At 46.4% G+C, this 21313-nt stretch overlaps 1 protein-coding gene across 1 annotated transcript in view; it reads right to left on the bottom strand.

Moving 5' to 3' along the window:
• The window catches only part of DNAH8 (dynein axonemal heavy chain 8), a 577557-nt gene that overhangs the window by 362305 nt on the left and 193939 nt on the right, over positions 1 to 21313 (bottom strand). The window contains exons 25-26 of the mRNA XM_074949111.1: positions 20353 to 20548; positions 15903 to 16099 (exon numbers count right to left, since the gene is read on the bottom strand). Coding sequence (XP_074805212.1) covers positions 15903 to 16099; positions 20353 to 20548 — 393 coding nt within the window. The remainder of the gene's footprint in view (positions 1 to 15902; positions 16100 to 20352; positions 20549 to 21313) is intronic.

The following is a 21313-nucleotide window of genomic DNA, read 5'->3' as shown; positions in this document are numbered from 1 at the left end:
AGTGTCCCGGGGTGGGGGTTCATAACTGGAGGGATAATAATGCCTTGGCTGTCTGTCAGGACTCTTCGGCCTTTGCGGAGATACTAGTGCAGCTATCTTCTCCAGTCCTCCGATTCTGAGGACAGTTGCATTGGTAGCAATGGTACCGCTGGTACTGAGAAGTTCCTGCCCAATGGATCGAAAACAGACCTCTCCTGAGACAACAGCAACCGTTCTTCCTCCAGGGTAAGGACGTCTCTCAGGAGGGCAGGGCCCAAAAAGAGTGGAGACTGCAGGTAAGGAAGGAAGATATCCTCCAGCATTACAAAGGTCTCTGTATGGCCCAGAGTCCAAGGAGTTCCAGTACAAATGCCTAAAGGGCCCAGTTAATGGGACAGAGCCAGGCGGACTTTGGAATGACGAGATGATACCTGCACTCATAGATAGGACTGGAAAGCATTTATCTTTCTGCCCCGGCCACCGTCAGTCACTGTTGAATCCCTCTTTTCCCACACCTTACCCTGCAGCCTGAGGGTCTCGGCAGAGCTGCTTCTGAGGGTTCCATACACAATGTCTCACCCAACCTGGACCAGTTCGGGGAGGAAACACATTTCTCCTGGACAATCCGATGCAGGGTTCTGTCCTTATGCTCATGCAAGTGTCTATGACTCACTTGGGGAGTCCTGTGTGATGAGCCCTTGGTTTGTTAAGGGCTCTGCTCCAATGCTTGTGCTTGGAGAGGCACTGCTGGTCAGCTGAAGCGGATGTACAGGGGGTCTCTTGGGCCTGTGTCAGAGCAGGGCCTCATAGCTTCTTCCATCAGAGACTTTCAGTCACAGCTCTCAGGCATCTTTAGCTCTGGGCAAGAAGGATTTACAGATATTGCACTTCAAAGATATGTGCCTCACTTAGAGAGTATAGGCACCTGTGATGCTCGTCACTGATGGAGAAGGAGTGAGGGCAGGAGACACAGTTCTTGAATCCCAGGACCCTGGGCATACTCTCAGGACCAGGAAAGATTTCACCTCAACTGGGAAAGGGGAAGGGGAGTTTTCTATTCTATACTAAACTATACACTAACTAAAATTCCTAAGGTAAGATATAAACTATTTACAATTAAATTTTACAGATTCTGCAATAACAAAGGATGACATGATTCCAACTCAGGCCATCCAGCTGTAAGAAAGAACTAGAGAAACATTGACCCCCACTGCCTCTTATACCCTCGGTTGGGAGCACAAGGAGAGTCACTGTGCATATGCAGATCAAAAGACACTGCTATGAAGAAGTTCCAGGCTTGGGGACACAGTGCGCACACTTACCCACACATACAATACACACAGGCACAGTAACTCAAAGAAGAAGTTGAAGCCAGAGAAAGTCAAACTGGAAATAAAGGAAATAGAAAAGTTTTAACACTTAAGTTAATTAACCACTGGAACAACTTGCCATGGGTTGTAGTGGATTATCTATCACTGACAATTTTTAAATTAAGTTTGCACGTTTCTTCTAAAAGATGTGCTCTAGTTCAAACAGGAATTAATTCAGGGAAGTCCGATGGCCTGTATTATTCAGGAGGTCAGATCATAGTGGTCCTTTATGACCTTGTATTCTGTGAATCTAGGAATCCCAGAACATCAAGTAAAAGATGGGTCTTCTCCTGAAGAGACACACTAAAATCATTCTGCCACCCTAGATGACATCTAGTGAAATTGGTTTTGGTCATCATATGGAAAAACTGAGAATATAGCTACATCCTCATCTAGGGATGTTGACAAATTAATGTCAGTCAATTATCTGGGACAGGATCAGCACCCACATCTTCCTAATCAGATTTGTCCTCACAGTCAGAATGTTTTCCAAGGGAAGTGACCCACAGTCATTGGGTACTGGATACTCCATTAACAAGAGGACACTATTAGGATGGGTGAAACCAAAGTGAACAATATCAAAGCACACTTCTGCTCCCAATCCCGCTCAAAGCAAAGGAGGTTCAGCACTGAGTCTCTTTAAAGTGAAGCAGTCAATTTACTATAAAACATAGGCTTTCTTGCTTTCTGAACAAGTCTCAGAGCAATGATCATACTTCCTCTTCAACACCAAGGAAGAAGTAATTAATGCTGAATTCAGCTCATCTCTACTGCCTCTGGATTTCTTCAATCCTGAAGACTTTTTGGAGTTAGTCTTCAAAATAGTCTTGTTGCTCTAAATTAACCCTATCTCTAAACATATAGGCTTTTTAACGGTAGGTAGCTTCATTAAAACTTTCTCTAAGAGAAGGAGTTTAAGCCTTGACTAACTGGTCCTAATGAGTGCCAATATGGAATAACCTTAACTCAAATACTAGGAATGTTAATCCATGATCAACATCTTGCTCCATCATGATAATCACAATTTAAAGACAGAAATATTGCTAAGATAAGGCATTTGATTTAGTGCCACATAATATGCTGATTAAAAACATAGCACCATACAATTTCTGTTAAGCACATATGTGGTGGGATATAAAATTTCCATCCTGGCCACTTCTGTGGACTCAATCAGCCCAACCCAACTATGCCGGCAATAAGTGTCAGGCTTGTGGGGAGAACCCAGATCAGTTGGGAGGTGGATGAGAGGGAGACCAGACCTCCTGCTCTCACTCTGTGAGAGATGCCTGGGTATGGTCAAGAATTGCTTGAAGGACTGCTGCTTGTGAGAGCCTCCCTGAGGGAAGGTATGACTCATACGGAATTATAATTTTGATTTAAGACTAGTGACTTGCATGCTATTGCTGAGTACAGCTGTTGCAGATGGTACCCACCAGAAGGGCATGACAGTCAAATAAAATAGTTTTGTCTTGTACATCTGCCCAAGGACCCAGCAGCGCTTTGCCACAAGCTCAGGGGTGATCCTGTCACAAAATATTAAATGGATTAAGAACTGGCTAGCTGACAGATCTCAAAAAGTAGTTGTCAATGGCAAATAATCATGGAATTTGGGTTTTTCTACTGAAGTTCCACAGGAATTGCTACTAGGTCCATTGCTATTCAATATTTTCAACAATCTGGAAGTAATATAAAATCACTGCTGATAAAATTTGCAGGTAACACAAAGATTGGCGGAATTGGTAAATAATAAAAAGGACAGGGCAGTCATATAGTTAGGGCCCTACCAATTTCACGGCTGTGAAAAACATGTCTCAGACTGTGATATAAGCCCTTCCCTGTGAAATCTGATCTCCTGCCATGCTGCTGGGAGCGCCCAGCCGAGGGCTCCTAGCTGCAAGTCCCCGCTGGGCTGTGGAGGGGCAGGACTTATCCTTCTGTGGCATGGCCTCTCTCAGGGGGAGATCAGACCCACCCCATAGTGCCTCCCCCTGCTGCAGGAAACTCTGGGGCTGGGCAGCAGCCCCAGAGGTTCCTGCAGCCAGAGGAGGCTTGTGGAGGTGGGTTCGATCTCCCACTGCTGCTGGGAGGACCCCAGCCAGGGGCTCCTAACTGTGAGTCACTGCTGGGCTGGGGAGGGACAGGACTTGTCCTTCCCCTTCACAGCTCCTCTGGGGGGCGGGGAATCAGACCACCTCCAGGTACCTTTTGGATTGGGACCCCCATGGTTAAAACACTGTGAAATTTCAGATGTAAACATCTGAAAACATTAAACTGACTGACTTTTAAATCCTCTGGCTGTGAAATTGATCAAAATGGACTGTGAAACTGGTAGGGTCCTACATACAGTGAGCAATCTGAATCACTTGGTCAGCTGGGTCCATTCAAACATAATGCATTTTAATACAAGTGCAAGGTCACACCTCTAGAACCAAAGAATGTAGGTTATACCTACAGAATGGGGGACTGTATCTTGGTCAACAGTGATTCTGAAAAGGATTTAGCGATCGAAGTGGACAAGCAACTTCACATGGGCTCCAACTGTGATGCTATGACAAAAGGAGCTAATGAAATCCTTGGATGTATAAACGGGAGAGTAGTGTATAGGAATAGGGAGGAGATTTTACCTCTGAAAAAAGCATTGGTGATATTGATACTAGAATATTACATACAGTTCTGGTGTCCACATTTATAACAGATGTTGAAAAATTTAAGAGGCTGCACAAAAGATTCATAAAAATGATTCAAAGATTGGAAAAAAATGCCTCACAGTGAGAGATGTAAAGGCCTCAATCTGTTTAGCTTATCAAAAAGAATACTGAGAGGTAACTTGATTATGATGTATTATGGTGAAAGTACCTTCACAGGGAGAAAATACTGTGTACTAAAGGGCTCTTGAATTTAGCAAATAAAGGCATAAGAAGAACCGATGGCTGGAAGCTAAAGCCAAACAAATTCAAATTAGAAATAAAGCACAAATTTTTAACAGTAAGGGGGATTAACAATTAGAACAAACTACCAAGACAACTGGTAGATTCTCAATTTTTTGATGTCTTCATATCAAGACTGGATGCCTTTCTGGAAAATATGCTTTAGTCAAATACAAGTTACTTGGCACGATGGAAGGGTAAGGTTTGATAACTTGCATTATACAGAAAGTTAGACTAGATGATCTAATGATCCTTCTGGCCTTAAAATCTAATAATGTTAATTACATCAATGAACAAACCAGAAGGGAAGTTACTCACCTTGCAGTTACTGAAGTTCTTCGAGATGTGTGTCCCTGTGGGTGCTCCACTCTAGGTGTCGGTGCATCCCGGCGCTGTTGATCAGAGATTTTCAGTAGCAGTGCCTGGTCAGGACTCAGGCACTCAGTTGGTATCTCCCATCTCGTTGGAATCTTCCTGAGCGCCTGTGTCCCACACCGCCCCCAGTTCCTCCTCTACCGTGGAGCGATTATACTAGTACTCCAAAGTGGAGGGGAGGAGAGTGGGGAGTGGAGCACCCACAGGGACACACATCTCGAAGAACTTCAGTTACTGCAAGGTGAGTACCTCCCCCTTCTTCTTCGAGTGCACTCCCTGTGGGTGCTCTACTCTAGGTGAATGTGCAGCAGTTCCCACTATGTTCGGTGGGACTTTGGAGATGCGGCAGTGAGTACTGTAGAGAGTACTGTATGGCCTACTATGGTGTCTGCCATGGTATCTTGCATGATAGCATAGTGTTTGGCAAATGTGTGTTCAGATGACCATGAAGCTGCTCTACAGATGTCAGAAATGGGTACGTTATGTAGGAAGGCAACGGATGTCGACATAGCTCGAGTGGAATGAGTTCTAATGCCTTTGGGAGGCTGAATATTTTGAATACAGTAAGAGGATCTGATGCAGTCAGAGATCCATTTGGACAGACATTGTTTGGAGATAGCCATATCTTTCGGTGATGGAGACAAAGAGTCATGGAGATTTATAAAATGGCTTAGTCCTGTCTAAGTAAAAGGCGATTGTTCGCCTGACGTCGAGAGTATGCAGGGATGCCTCATGTTGAGTCTTGTGCGGTTTGGGATAAAAAGTAGGCAAGAATATCGGTTGGTTAAGGTGGAAGGTGGATACCACCTTAGGGAGAAATTTAGGATGTAGTCTCAGAGTGACTTTGTCTTTGGAGAAGATTGTATAGGGAGGATGGGCCATCAGGGCGCTTATTTCACCTACTCTCCTTGCTGATGTTATTGCAACTAAGAAAGCTACCTTCATGGACATATGGAGAAGAGAGGAGGTAGCCAAAGGCTTGAATGGAGGTTTCATGAGAGTGTGAAGAACGAGGTTAAGATTCCATGTAGCTGCTGTTTGGTAAATTTCAGGGTAGAGATTTTGCAGGCCCGTGAGAAATCGTTTTATCGTGGGGTGGGTAAAGAGTGAATAACCTTCTAACAGGTCGTGGAAGGTAGTAAGCGCCGCCAGGTGTACTTTGATGGAGCTGAGCAAAAGTCTGTCCTGTTTTAGTTTCTGGAGGTAGTCTAGAATGTTAGGGAGGGTCACAGTATTGGGTGTTAAGTGATTACGTTAGCACCAGAGGGTGAAACGCTTCCACTTCTGCAGGTAAGTTTTATGAGTGGAGTCTTATCTACTGTGCAGGAGGACGTATCAGACTTGCTTGGAACAGGCTAGTTCATGGGTTTGGAACCATGAAGGAACCAGGCTGTCAGGTGGAGCTTTTGGAGTTGGGGGTGAAGAACCCGTCCATTGTCCTGGGAAAGGAGATCTGGCCTGTTGGGGAGAGCCTGTGGATGACGGGAGGACATGCGGAGTAGGTAAGGATACCACGTCTGTCTTGGCCAATCTGGGGCAAAAAGGATGACCCAGGCCTTGTCGTCTACGATCTTCCGAAGAACCCTGTGTAGCAGAGGGATTGGTGGGAAGGCGTAGAGGAGAGAGCTGTGCCATGGGATGAGGAACGCATCTCCTAGGGATGCAGTCCCGAGTCCCGCTCTGGAGCAAAACAGTCAACATTTTCGATTCTGGATTGTGGCAAAGACGTCTATTGATGGGGTGCCCCAGAGGGAGAAGAGCTGTTGAAGCATTGTGGGATGCAGTTCCCATTCGTGTTCTGTTGAGAAGTGTCTGCGTCAGCAGTAGTGTTGTGGCAGTCTAGTAGGTAGGAAGCGATGATTTGTATTTGATGTTGTATGCACCAATTCCATAGTCTGATGGCTTCCATGCAAAGGGAATGTGATTGGGCTCCCCCTTGTCTGTTGATGTAGTACATACATGCTATGTTGTCTATTAAGACCAGAATTGATTTGTTCTTTATGAGGGGAAGAAAGTGAAGGCATGCTCGCCTCACTGCTCTGAGCTCTAAGAGATTTATGTGTCGGTGCATCTCTGATGCGGACCACCGGCCTTGTGCCCTGTGTCCACCTAGATGCACTCTCCAACCGATTAGGGAAGCGTCCGTGGTGAGCATGAGCGTTGGGGATCGTTGCTGGAAGGAAACCCCTGTGCAGAGGTTTTCTGGTCTTGTACACCCATGTAGGGAAGCTAGAACATTGGGAGGAGGAGTTAGCAGCATCCCTAAGGTGTCTCTGTTGCGTTTGAAATTGGAATTGAGCCAGCCCTGAAGATATCTCATGTGTAGCCTGGCATACTGGACCACAAAGGTGGTGGCTGCCATGTGACCAAGGAGCTGTGGACAGATTCTTGCCTGTGTCCTGGGACGAATAGAGAGCGTGCGTATGAGCTGCATGATAGCAAGGAATCTGTGATACGGGAGTGAGGCTCTGCTCTGGATTGAGTCGAGATGAGCTCCGATGAACTCAATCTGTTGTGTAGGTGTCAGGGTGGATTTTTGGATATTTATTTGGAGGCCTCGGCTGTGAAAGAGGGAGATGGCGAAACAGGTAGCTTGAAGTGTCTCGCCATAGCAGTTGCCCTTGATGAGGTAACCGTCCAGTTAGGGGAAAAGTGTGACTCCATGTTTGTGGAGGTGAGCCACGACCACGGCTAGAGTTTTGGAAAAGACTCTCGGCGCTGTGGAGAGGCCAAAAGGAAGAACTCCGTATTGAAAATGGTCATGACCGATCGTGAATCATAAGAAGCATCTGTGAGCTGGATGAATTGATATATGAAAATAAGCGTCCTGTAGGTCGAGGGCTGTGAACCAGTCCCCTTGATCCAGTGCAGGAATTACTGTGTCCAGTGCGACCATCTTGAATTTTTGTATCCTCAAAATTTGTTCAGTTGGCGTAGATCTAGTATAGGCCTCCATCCCCGGTCTTTTTCTGGTCAGGAAGTAATGGGAGTAGAACCCTTTCTCTCGATGTTGCGTTGGCACAGGTTCCACTGCGCCTAGCTGGAGAAGATGAACCACTTCTACATGAAGTAGGTGCTCGTGAGAGGGGTCCCTGAAGAGGGACGGGGAAGGGGGAAGAGTAGGAGGATAGGATATGAATGGGATAGAGTAACTGGACTGAACTATTTCGAGGACCCAGCGATCCTGTGTAATATGCTGCCAGGCATGTTGGAAACTCTGGAGGCGGTGGCCAAATGGGCAAGTAGGCTGTGGAATCAAGGGGTGGTCGTGCAGACCCTCGACCAACGTTTCAAAATTGTTGTTTATTCCCGGATGGGTGGGAGGTGGTTGCTTGAGCTTGATTTTGTCTGCGCTTAGGGGGTCTAGAGCGATTCCTATTTACATCATATGGTTTGGGTTGAGGCCGATAATATTGTTGTGTGTGTGGTCTTTGGTAAGGTTGGTATCGTCGTCTCCTGGGAAGAGAGGGGTGAATACTCAGGGTGCGCAGTGTCGCTCTAGAATCTTTCATAGTGTGAAGTAGTTCATCGGGTTTTTTTGGAAAACAGTTTGTCTTTATCAAAGGGGAGGTCCTGCACTTTGGTCTGCAGATCTTTAGGGATGCCAGATGTAGAAAGCCATGAAGATCTGTGCATAACCACAGCAGTTGCAGTAGTACGGACTACTGTGTCCGCCGTGTCTAAAGAGGCTTGTAGGGCCATTCTGGAAATCAACTGGCCCTCGCTCAGAATTGATTTAAAGTCCGCTCTCCTATCCTCTGGAATGTCGGAGGCAAATTCAAAAAGTTTATTGTAGTTATCAAAGTCGTAGCTGGCGAGGAGTGCAGAGTAGTTTGCAATCCTGAATTGTAGAGTGGAGGATGTGTAAACCTTGTGATCCAAGACGTCAAGGCGTTTAAGGTCCTTGTCTTGCAGGATGGGCGGATATTGTGGCTGTTTCGCCCTTTGTGTGACTGCATCTATGACAAGACAGTTCGGTTGTGGGTGAGAAAATAGGAAGTCAGCATCCTTAGCAGGAACATAGTAGTTAAGTTCAGCCTTTCTGCAGCTAGGTAATAATGAAGCTGGAGTTTGCCAGGGAGTGTCAGCTGGTTCCAGGAGTGCTTCATTTATAGGGAGCGCGATCTTTGAGGGTGCAGAGGGTTGAAGGATTCTGAGGAGTTTGTGTTGTGTCTCCTGAACCTCTTCTAGGGGGATGTCTTGACTGAGTGCCACCCTCTTGAAAAGCTCTTGAAATTGTTTACAGTCGTCCATGTTCTGTGGAGGCCAGGGGGAGAGGGCTCCGTCTGGAGCAGATGGAGAATTAGGGTTCAGTGAGTCAGGATATGGTTCATAGCTTACATTCTCAGGAAGGGGTTCTGGTATTCTAGAAGTGGACGGAGCTGGAGATCGAGGCACAGAAGCAGGTAGTGGTTTCGTGGAAGAGGTCTGAGGATGAGTGGTAGGAGGATGTGGCCAAGGGTACCACTGGGGCCAAGGCATAGGGTAGGAGAACCCAGGTGCCGTCCACGGGGCGGGGGGGGAGCGAAGTAGGGAAACTGAGGCTGGTGGCTGTGGACCATAGCCTGAGGTGGAAGAGGGTCTGGTGGAGGAGGAGAGGCAGGTGGGGAGAACTCCACCTGCTGCTGTATATCGGGTTCGCTGTCAGTGAAGGTAGCCAGTCCAGGTGGTGAAAGGGGCTGTTAGAAGAGTGAGCCTTGTGTATCCAGGAGTGGAGAGTTAGGCTCAGGTGGCACTGAGAGGTCACACTGAGTGAGGAACTGTTACTCCTCCTCCCTGGGCTGCGCTGAGCCTGGACTGTGCTGTAGCACATTAGCAAGTGAAAGTGTCAGTGGTGCATGGGTCTGTTGGAGGTTCCCTGCAGGGGGTCCGCTGCTGGTGCTGGGGTAGGAGGCAGGCTCGGTGCCGACATTCTTCCCGGTACCGGGGCAGAGCGTGCAGTCAGCACTGCGGCTATTTTAAACGCGGAGGCGGTTGGTGGTGACGTCCTTGTCGGCACTGGGGCAGAGTGCACAGCCAGCACCGCAGCTATTTTTAGCACTGAGGCACTCGGTGCTGTGGAAACCTTCCCGGTACGGGAGGTCAGGTCCTGCCTCTGCGGTCTGCAGGAGCTGTGGCTGAGGCTTTAGAAAGAGCTGAGGCGCCTGCCTGTGGCGTTGTCGCACAGAGGGTAAGGATCTCACGGGAGACCCTTTACCCTTGTCAGAGTCTCTCCTATGAGACTGCTGTGCTTCTTGCCTCTGTTCCAAAGAGGGTGAAGCAATGCTCCCCATTGGTTCGGATCTGGCCAGGGAGCGTGTAGGAGCGGGTTTAACATTCCCTGTCTCCGAAAGCGGCTGCAGGGATTTTTCCACCAGAAGCACTTTAAGCTGCAGGTCCCTGTCGCGCCGAGCCCTTGACTTGAGGCTTGTACAGTGGAGGCACTTTGCGGGAATGTGGGTTTCCCCGAGACACTTCACACAATGTGAGTGCCCATCGGACTGTGGCATGGAGTCCTGACAGGAAACACTTTTTGTATCCTGAAGCCCCTGGCATTGTGAACTAGAACGGCAGCGGAGAGTGTCTCAGCAGGAGACAAGCCTGAAGCGAAAAGTTTTTTTGTTTTTGTTTTTTAACTAATTAACTATGTAACTACACTAAAGGAAGGGAAACAACTGGGATGTAACTAATAACTATTTCTATATTCTTTGTTACTTTTTTCCTACAGAGACCAGGGAAGAGAAGTAGCACTGCCCCGAGTCCCGTCTTCAGCCGGGGACGGTTGAGAAGGAACTGAGGGGGGTGCGGGACGCAGGCGCTCAGGAAGATTCCAATGAGACGGGAGATACCAACTGAGCGCCTGCGTCCCGACCAGGCACTGCTACCGAAATCTCCGATCAACAGTGCTGGGATGCACCGACACCTAGAGTGGAGCACCCACAGAGACAGCACTTGAAGAAGAACTGAAGAATAGGGTTAACAAGCCAGCATATAACAGGGCATAGAGCCAAAGACAACTGCAGAGACTTATGCAACAGTGTGGAACTACCTAAATCTATCTAGCCCAATTATAAAAACAGAGAAAACACAAAAAATAGCTCAATATAAATGATTATTTTGGAGATTTTTAAAATGAAAAGCCAATGAAAGATTGAATGTGAAGACTGGAGCTTCTGACCTTAAGTTGACGGAGGTGAGGAGGAACTAAATGACAGCTGGGGCTAGGTACATTCATAGTTCCAAAGGGCACTGCACTTTCCAGAGTTCTATCTGAACGCACCTGGAAGCATCTGTCTCCCTAAGTAGGAGCCCATATTCGCAATACACAAAGTAGAAACAATAACAGCTCAGTCTAATTTATATCCCTCTCTTTAGCCGCTCCCACTTTTGTGCTTTTTTCAAGAAACATCCTTATAAAATGTTATTTTATCAAGAAATATACATCCTTCTCTAACATTAAATATGCTGGGTGCCACAAAATTCTGGACATTAATTACTCAGAGTAGTTTAATTAATTGCAGAATTTGAGGTATTTTTAATTCTAAATATAAATAATAGAAAATGCAACCGTAAAAGTAAATGTCATGGTAAAAGACTATTATGCTGCAGTAAATTTCCATTTTTTAGTGCTGCTCACCATATTATCAGCCCTGGTCTACACTATGAGTTTAGGTCGAATTTAGCAGCGTTAGATCGATTTAACCCCGCACCCGTACACACAACGAAGCCATTTTTGTCGACTTAATGGGCTCCGAAAATTGATTTCTGTACTCCTCCCCGATGAGGGGATAAGCGCTGAAATTGACATCACTAGGTCAAATTTGGGTTAGTGTGGATGCAATTCGATGGTATTGGCCTCCGGGAGCTATCCCACAGTGCTCCATTGTGACAGCTCTGGACAACACTCTGAACTCGGATGCACTGGCCAAGTAGACAGGAAAAACCCCGCAACTTTTGAATTTCATTTCCTGTTTGGCCAGTGTGGCAAGCTGATCAGCACAGGTGACTGTGCAGATCTCATCAGCAGAGGTGACCATGGAGTTCCAGAATTGCAAAAGAGCTCCAGCATGGACCGAACAGGAGGTTCTGGATCTGATTGTTGTAGGGGGGAGACAAATCTGTGCTATCAGAACTCCGTTCCAAAAGACAAAATGCCAAAATATTTGAAAAAATTTCCAAGGGCATGAAGGACAGAGGCTATAACAGGGACCCGCTGCAGTGCCACGTGAAACTTAAGGAGCTAGGCAAGCCTACCAAAAAACCCAAGAGGCAAACGCCCACTCGGGGTCAGAGCCCCAGACATGCTGCTTGTATGATGAGCTGCATGCAATTCTAGGGGGTGCCCCTAACACTGCCCCACCCCTGTACATGGACTCCTGCAAGGGGGGAGTCTCACGCAACAGGGATGAGGATTTTGGGGACGAGGAAGATGATGAGGAGGGGGATGTTGAAGACAGCACACACTAGGCAAGCGGAGAAACCGTTCTCCCCGACAGCCAGGAACTGTTTATCACCCTGGATCCAATACCCTCCCAACCCGGGCTCCCGGACCTTGAAGGCAGAGAAGACACCTCTGGTGAGTGTACCTTTGTAAATATAATACAGGGTTTAAAAGCAAAAAGAAAAGGAGTACTTGTGGCACCTTAGAGACTAACCAATTTATTTGAGCATAAGCTTTCGTGAGCTACAGCTCACAAGCGTGTTTAATGATTACTTTGCCCTGAAGACTTGAGATGCATTCGTGGCCAGTACAGCTACTGGAAAAGTCTGTTAACGTGTCTGGGGATGGGGCGGAAATCCTCCAGGGATATCTCAGTGACGCTTTCCTGGAGGTACTCCCAAAGTCTTTGCAAAAGGTTTCTGGGGAGGGTAGCCTTATTGCATCTTCCATGGTAGGACACTTTACCATGGCAGGCCAGTAGCACGTAGTCTGGAATCATTGCATAAGAAAGCATGGCACCGTGTGGTCCCGGTGTTTGCTGGCGTTCAAGCAACATCCATTTTTTATCTCTCTGTGTTATCCTCAGGAGAGTGATATCATTCATGGTCACCTTGTTGAAATAGGGGAATTTTATTCAGGGGACGTTCAGAGATGTCCGTTCCTCCTGGGCTGTTTGCCTGTAGCTGGAAAGAAATCATCCCTGCTATTAGCCACATGGTGGGGGCAGGGGGGCAGGCGATCATCCCAGAGGATTGGGGGTGGGGGGGTTAGTTGGGTTTGTGCTGCACATTAACCCGAAAACATCAGCCCCTCCTTTTAAATGGCCAATGTGTCTTTTTCAATTTTTTCCTTTTTTTCCTCCCACAGCTGCAAATGTTTCAACGTTGCAACTAGCATCTCCATCCCAGAGGCTAGCACAGATAAGGTGGCGAAAAAAAAATGCACTTGCGATGAAATGTTCTCTGAGCTCATGCAGTCCACCCAACTGAAAGAGCCCAGTAGAATGCATGGAGGCAGACAATAGCAGAGTCCAGGAAAGCACAAAATGAACATGAGGTCAGATGGCTGGAGCAACAGGAGAGGTGGCAGCAGCATGATGAAAGGAGGCAGGATGCAATGCTGAAGATACTGGAGGATCAAACTGATATGCTCCAGCGTATGGTTGAGGTGCAGGAAAGGCACAGACCGCCACTGCAGCCCCTGTGTAATCAACTGCCTGCTCCCCAAGTTCCATAGCCTCCTCACCCAGACGCCCAAGAATGCGGTGGGGAGGGGGGCCCTCCGGGCACCCAACCACTCCACCCCAGAGGACTGCCCAAGCAACAGAAGGCTGGCATTCAATAAGTTTTGAAGTGCAGTGTGGCCTTGTCCTTCCCTCCTCTCCCACCCCACCTCACCCTGTGCTTCCCTCCTCCCCCACCCCCCCTGGGCTACCTTGGCAGTTCTCCCCCCATTTGTGTAATGAATTAATAAAGAATGCATCAATTTGAAACAACAATGACTTTATTGCCTCTGCAAGCAATGATCAAAGGCGGGAGGGGAGGGCTGTTGGCTTACAGGAAAGTAGAGTGAACAAAGGGGGCGGGTTTTCATCAAGGAGAAACAAACAGAACTGTCACACAGTAGCCTGCTCAGCCATGAAACTGATTTTCAAAGCTTCTCTGATGTGCAGCGTGCCCTGCTGTGCTCTTCTAACTGCCCTGGTGTCTGGCTGCGTGTAATCAGCAGCCAGGCGATTTGCTTCAACTTCCCACCCTGCCATAAATGTCTCCCCCTTACTCTCACAGGTAGTGGAGCGCACAGCAAGCAGTAATAACAATGGGAATATTGGCTTCGCTGAGGTCTACCCGAGTCAGTAAACTGCACCAGCGTGCTTTTAAACATCCAAATGCACATTCAACCACCGTTCTGCACTTGCTCAGCCTACAGTTGAACAGCTCCTGACTACTGTCCAGGCTCCCTGTGTATAGCTTCATGAGCCATATGAGCAAGGGGTCGGCTGGGTCCCCAAGGATAACTATAGGCATTTCAACATCCCCAACGGTTATTTTCTGGTCTGGGAATAAAGTCCCTTCCTGCAGCTTTTGAAACAGACCAGAGTTCCTGAAGATGCGAGCGTCATGTACCTTTCCCAGCCATCCCACGTTGATGTTGGTGAAACATCCCTTGTGATCCACTAGTGCTTGCAGCACTATTGAAAAGTACCCCTTTCAGTTTATGTACTGGCTGCCTTGGTGGTCCGGTCCCAAGATAGGGATATGCATTCCATCTATCACCCCACCACAGTTAGGGAATCCTGTAGCAGCAAAGCCGTCCACTGTGACCTGCACATTTCCCACTACTACTCTTGCTAGTCACTACTCTTGCTAGCAGCAGCTCAGTGATTGTGTTGGCTACTTGGATCACAGCAGCTCCCACAATAGATTTGCCCATTCCAAATTGATTCCTGACTGACTGGTAGCTGTCTGGCATTGCAAGCTTCCAGAGGGCTATCGCCACTCACTTGTGAACTGTGAGGGCTGCTCTCATCTTGGTATTCTTGTGCTTCAGAGCAGGGGAAAGCAAGTCACAAAGTTCCATGAAAGTGCCCTTATGCATGCGAAAGTTTCGCAGCCACTGGGAATCATCCCAGACCTGCAACACTATGTGGTCCCACCAGTCTGTGCTTGTTTCACGGGCCCAGAATAGGCATTCCACAGCATGAGCCTGCCCCATTGCCATCAGGATGGCCAAATTGCCAGGGGTGGAGTGGGGGCAGGGCCTGGAGGCAGGGAGGGGAATCAAGCACTCACGGGGAAGAGGGGAAATTGCCGCCTATGGCTGGAACCCAAGCTTTGGGACCCCGCAAAGGGGGAGGGTCCCAGAGCCTAGGCTCCAGCCTGAGCTTGAACATCTATACCGCAATTTTACAACTCTACAGCCCAAACCTTGTGAGCCCGAGTCAGCTGACGCAAGCCAGTCGTGGGTGGGTTTAATCACAGTGTAAATATACCCTAACCTCACTTGTGGGGTGCTCCTGCTTAGGAAAAATACAGTATATATAGTTTACTCCTGTTGCTGTAAGGATTTCTTTCAGCTGTTATTCAATTTATTTCCACATCCTTTTCCTCCAATCTTCTTCAGTTGTCTTCTTATTTTAGAAGATGAAGAGACTTATAGAGAAGTGGTTCTCAACCTTTCCAGACTACTATATCCCCTTCAGGAGTCTGATTTGTCTTGTGTACCCCAAGTTTCACCTCACTTAAAAACTACTTGCTTACAAAATCAGACATAAAATTACAGAAGTGTCAAAAAACATTATTACTGAAAAATTGCTTACTTTCTCATTTTTGCCATATAATTATAAAATAAACCAACTGAAATACAAATATTTTACTTACATTTCAGTGTGATATTAAGCCTGTTTTTCACTTGTGAGCCTTGTCATTCAGCGGCCGGATAGCAGTGGTATGGTATTGCCCCCCTTATTTCTGCGCTGCTCCGGACAGCGGCACTGCCTTCAGAACTGGGCAACCAGAAAGCAATGGTTGCTGGCTGGGGCGTTCAAGTTGTTTGTGGCAAGGGAGCATTATTATTTTAATCCTGCTTCCTTTCCACCCCATAATACCCACTTCCACCCGCTCCCGCCTTGTTTGTTGAATTTTTATCCTGCTCCTGGTATTATGGCAGTGGGTCCTGTGGTACCTGCGGGATCCCTGTCCCACTGCACGGCTCTAGAGCCTGTTGTAAAACTAGGCAAAAATCTCAGTGAGTTGACATGCCCCCTGGAAGACCTTTGTGTACCCCTGTTATAGATGATACTCCTCTAGAAATGCTCATCAATAAATTTACCTGAACTTTAGCATCTCTGTCTTCTGTCCACAGAACCTTATATTTCTGAAAGTCTTGCAGTGCTTCACTAGCTGCTTTTCTTACGGAATTTACAGATGAGGAGAGGAGCACAACTAATTTAGAAATATCTTTGTGTTCTGCAACACCTGGATAAAAATTTCTTAGCTTTCTTACAGGAATGCTGTCATCGAGTACTTCTGTAAAATAAACAATTTACATAAAAGTTAACAAACCATTAAAATCCACCTTCAGATTTCCAAAAACATAAAACTAGAATCATCTCACAATATACTTTTAACAAAACAGAAGACAAAAGAGTTAAACCAAAAATTGTGGAAGTGTCAAAACCTGTAACCTGTACTTCATTACTGCTTGGGTTGTTGCATCCCATTCCCCTCTCCTCTATCTATATGTTGCCCATTTGCATTTTAAATTTTCAGGGACTCTGTCTTCATTCTTCTTGTAGAGTGGACACCTAGCACAGTTTTGATGTTACTTTATGTAAAGTGATATTTATTAGGTTTGTTAAAACCATACATTTCAAATATTTAACCATACAAGTTCTCTCAAACAGTATAAGGTATTTTATCTCTTATATGCGACACTCTTGTTATTCCATGAAAGACTCTTTTCTAAGCAGACATCCAATTGAGTCAAAATATGTAGTTTAAGGATCCGTAAATGTCACTTGTCGCCCAAGAGACACATTTTAACTTCAATTTCTATATGTGAGAGGTTTGTACATATAAGTCCATTAGGGATGTCAAATGATTTAAAAAAGGAATTACAATTAATTGTGAGATTAAAAAAATAGTAGTGACTAATTGCAGTTTTAATTGCACTGAAACAATAATAGAATACCAATTTAAATTTATAATAAGTATTTTGGATGTTTTTCTACCTTTTCAAATATACTGATTTCAGAATACGTGTACAGTGCTCACTTTATGTTATTTTTTATTATAAATATTTGCACTGTAAAAAAGATAAAGAAAAGAACAGTATTTTTCAATTCACTTCATACAAGTACTGTAGTGCAATCTCTTTATCGTGAAAGTGCAACTTACAAATGTAGGGCTTTTTTACATAACCTTAGTCAAAAAACAAAACAATGTAAAATTTAGAGCCTGCAAGTCGAAGCATGAAGGGGCATATGAATGTTTAGCATGTCTGGCACATAAATACCTTGCAACGCCCGCTACAACAGTGCCATGCGAATGCCTGTTCTCACTTTCAGGTGATGTTATAATTAAGAAGCGGGCAGCATTATCTCCCATAGATGTAAACAAACTTGTTTGTCTTAGCAATTGGCTGAATAAAGGGGAGGACTGAATGGACATGTAGGCTCTAAAGTTTTACATTGTTTTGTATTTGAGTGCAATTATGTAAAAAATAATAATTCTACATTTGTAAGATATTTCATGATAAAAAGAGATTACACTACAGTACAAATATTTGTAATCAAAAACAATAAGATAAAGTGAGCACTATACACTTTTGTATTCTGTGTTATAATTGAAATCAATATATTTGAAAATGTCAAAAAAGTCCAAAAATATTTATAATAAATTTAAATTGGCATTTTATTATTATTTAAGAGTATGATTAAAAATGTGATTAATCACAACTATTTTTTAATCTAGTTAATTTGTTTTGTGTTAATCACATGGATTAACTCCGATTAATCTGCAGCCCTAATTTACATACAATTCAACACATTTTTAAAAGTGTGATTCCCAGTATTTTTGTTGACAATTATTTTTATGCTATTTTCTCACATTTTCTTTAAAAGAGTCAAAAATATTTTCAGGAAGTAATCAGGGCTGGCCTTAGGGAAAATAGTACCCTGGGCAAACTTGTATTTTGCCGCCTCTGGCCCAGCTGCCTTCCCAGGCTCCCTACCCCATCCCCATCGCCCCTGCCCCCACTGCCTCTCCCCCCGCCCCCCCATTGCCCCAAACTCCCTTCTATGACCTCACACTTCAGGCCCACCCTGCTTCTTGCCTCTTAACCACAGCACCGCCCCTGCCCACATTGCCCACACGTAGGGCCGGTCTTGCCTTGCAGTGATTCACATCTGGATGCCATGGTGATGGGCATCATAGGAAACCCCACAGAAGTCATTTTGACTCCCCCAGCAAGTGTTACAGGAATTCCCTCATTTGGTCATTGAGCAAGACAGCCAAGACAATATAGTAGGCAGTCTTCCGCATTCTCATAGAGTGAGCGGCTCTGGGGCAGAGTCGTATCTCTCCTGCACCTCCCAAACTCTCCCACTCAGCACAGCATCCAGCTCCTCTGCCAGAGCCCCAGAGGGTTGGCAGCCCAAGGGGAGGCGCAGTCACAGAAGGGCACCAGAAGGCTGGTGTTGGCAGAGTAGCATGGTGACCTGAGAGTCCGAGAAAGGGTGGAGGGAACCGGAGCTGCACAGATGGAATCACAATGTTGTGGTGACATGGGGGCTCCAGAAGGGCAGATCTCTCCCCACCCCAATACTGAGCATCCACAATATTGAAGTGCCCCTCCTCAGTCCCAGGGAAGGTGGCTTATTGTGGGAGGGAGAGGTTAAAATGCTCCAGTCCACTGAAGGTAGCTAGGGTGGGTGGTGATGGCGGAAGATTGGCTCCTGAAATATCCCCAACCACCTGCACTAATACCTCCCTTTGGGATGAGTAAGAAAAAGGGGGAGTCCATGAGAGCTGGGGAGCATGGGGAACTGTGAGGTCAGAGTGTGGCATGCAGGAGGGGAACCCTGAAGATGTGAGGGACCCCCTGAAAACTGGGGAGAATGGGGCGAGGAGGGGCTGAGAACTGGGAGGCTGGGATTGGTGGGGCAGAAGAAGGTGCCTCCTGGAAGATGTGTGGGCATGGAGGGGTGCTGGGAGCTAGGGGCAAAGGGAGGGGTACCCCAGGCTCTTGGGGCACGGGGGGGAGCCCTGGGAGCTGGGAGGGCTGGGACCACTGAGGCACAGGGAAGGCCCCTGGAAGCTGGGGGGAGGGGGGGCTGGGAGCTGGGGGCACATGGAGGTGTCCCCTGGGAGCTGGGGGGGGGGGAAGCTAGGAGCTGGGAGCACAGGGAAGGGGCCCTCAGGAGATGGAAGGGCTTGTAGATGCGGGCATAGAGAGGGGGTCCCCTGGGAGCTGTGGGGGGCTGGAACCTGGGACATGGGGTCAGGACCCCCTAAGACTTACTGATCTCTCTGCCCTGCAGTTTTAATTCCCAGTCCCTTCCCTTCCCATCCCAACCTGGAAGAGGCTGGCAACTTCTAGCTCCCATTGGCTGGCTGAGACACCCCACTCACCTTCCACTGGACTGGGACAATCTGGGGGAAGGACGCGGGGAAGAGCCTGGCTCACAGTCACAGAGTGTGGAGGCACGACTTGGAGCCAGGCTGGGAAACCACGTGGAGCAGTGAGCAGGTGACCTTCGCTCAAGAGCAGGGAAGTGTACGCAACACTCCTGCGATGCCAGGCTGCACCCCACAGGCAGCAAGGGGAAGCCCAAGCCCCTGGCCTATGCACCACGGTGCCCCCCGACTACAGCACCCTGGGTGGGTGCCCACATTGCCCTGCCCTAAGGCCAGCCCTACCAGTAATGCTCTATGCATTTCTACATTCTCTCATATCATGGCATATTAAATGAACTCTAAAAATTCTGTGCAACATATGCCCCTCGTGATTTAAATGACAATCTAGTCACCTATCTTAGTTACTTATATGGCCACCATCACCTCAGCATCCAAGCATCCTACAATCTTTAATGTATTTATCCTTACTACACTCCTGTGAGTTACAGAAGTACTGCTGTCCTGAATTTACAGATGCAGAATTGAAGCACAGACAGAAAGCTTGTGGTGGAGCAGGTTACTGAACCCCGGTCTCATAAATACTACCCAGTGCCCTAACCACTCTAGCATCCTTCCTCTCTCTTAATAATGCTGGTAATAGGACAATTCTGTATATGTCCACTTTAGGAATACAGATAATAATGAAATCTTTCAATTGTAATGTTAGTGAATCCTGAATCCTAACAGCAGCACTGCCTCTCTTTCCCATGTTAACCACCCAGTGAATGAAGTTTGCATAACTCTTTATTTTATCCAATAACATGATGTACTACATTCTTCAGTAGTAAGAAAGTAGGAGCAGTACATAAAGGTATCACTAACGAGTTTATGTTGCTTGAAGTTCAAGGGGAAACCTATACTGTGACAATATTTACATAATGCAGTAGTTTATCTGATTATTATGTAGTTTACTACTACTTTCATGAGCATGAAATACCCACTTCTGTTAAATACAACTGACTAAATTAAAGTAAAAATAGCTAAGATAATCCAAAAGAATACACACTAGGTCCCTTTCAAACCAAATGAGAATAATCATGAAATATTCAGAAGCAAAGACATTTTATTAGAAGAAAAAAGTTAAAGTAAGCAAAAAACCTTACTTTCTTCTTTTTTGGCTGTTTTCCCTGCTACCATACTGGGTGATGAGGAGACAACAGGTACATTTCTGTTCAGTAATATACTAGATTTTTGTAAGTGTTGCTGTCCCCAGTGTGCGACTCCACGACTTACTTCCAGTGTTAATTGGATCATGCGATTGATGGCTTGCTGTATATCATCTAAACTAGGAACCATTACCTGCACAAAATATAAAAAATGTTGTTTAAATAAATGCACCATAACCTAATTTTCCAAGGGCTACATTGAGCCTTTCGTTATAGTCCTTGCTAAGGGTGCTGCATAGCTGTGCCAGCCCAGTAGGAGTTCAAAACAATTGTGACTCAGAAGCACCCCTCTGAATCACAATTGTCCAGAGCTCTGTTTTACTCAGGGATGGATATGTGCGACATTGCCCCATTGCCAGCCACAGAATATTACCTTTCTTGTGTCCAACTACTCAATGCCATTGCTTGTGCTGACCCTTCCCCCCAAAATTAAAGGATTGCACCTCCTGCCCAGGAATATTTCTGAAGTTGGGTGCCGTCTCCAGCTAACTATTCTGTCTGAGGAAGCTCATCCCCCCAACCAGTGTGAGATCTGTCAGACCTTCACACCTATGAATTGCAAGGATTGACAGGCTAGGCTTCAGATCCTTCTAATTCAGGAGAAGCCATGAGAGAAGCTGAATTATCCAAGGTTCCTGGCTGGAATCCTTGAAGGAGCTGACAAAGACAGATACAGGTTCAAAAACCTTCACTTCACTTTGCAAAGCTGACCTCAACTTCCTCAGCATCATTACCAGGACCAAGACTGCCATAAATATAAAGAAAAGGTGTACCTTTTCTTTTTGCAAATACAGACTAACACGGCTGCTACTCTGAAACCTATAAATATAAAGGGAAGGGTAACCACCTTTCTGTATATAGTGCCATAAAATCCCTCCTGGCCAGAGGCAAAATCCTT

This window comes from Natator depressus, chromosome 3, assembly GCF_965152275.1.
Source record: "Natator depressus isolate rNatDep1 chromosome 3, rNatDep2.hap1, whole genome shotgun sequence".
Taxonomy (NCBI): Eukaryota; Metazoa; Chordata; order Testudines; family Cheloniidae; genus Natator; species Natator depressus.
The sequence above is the reverse complement of the archived record's forward strand: the minus strand, read 5'-3'. Positions and strand labels throughout refer to the sequence as shown.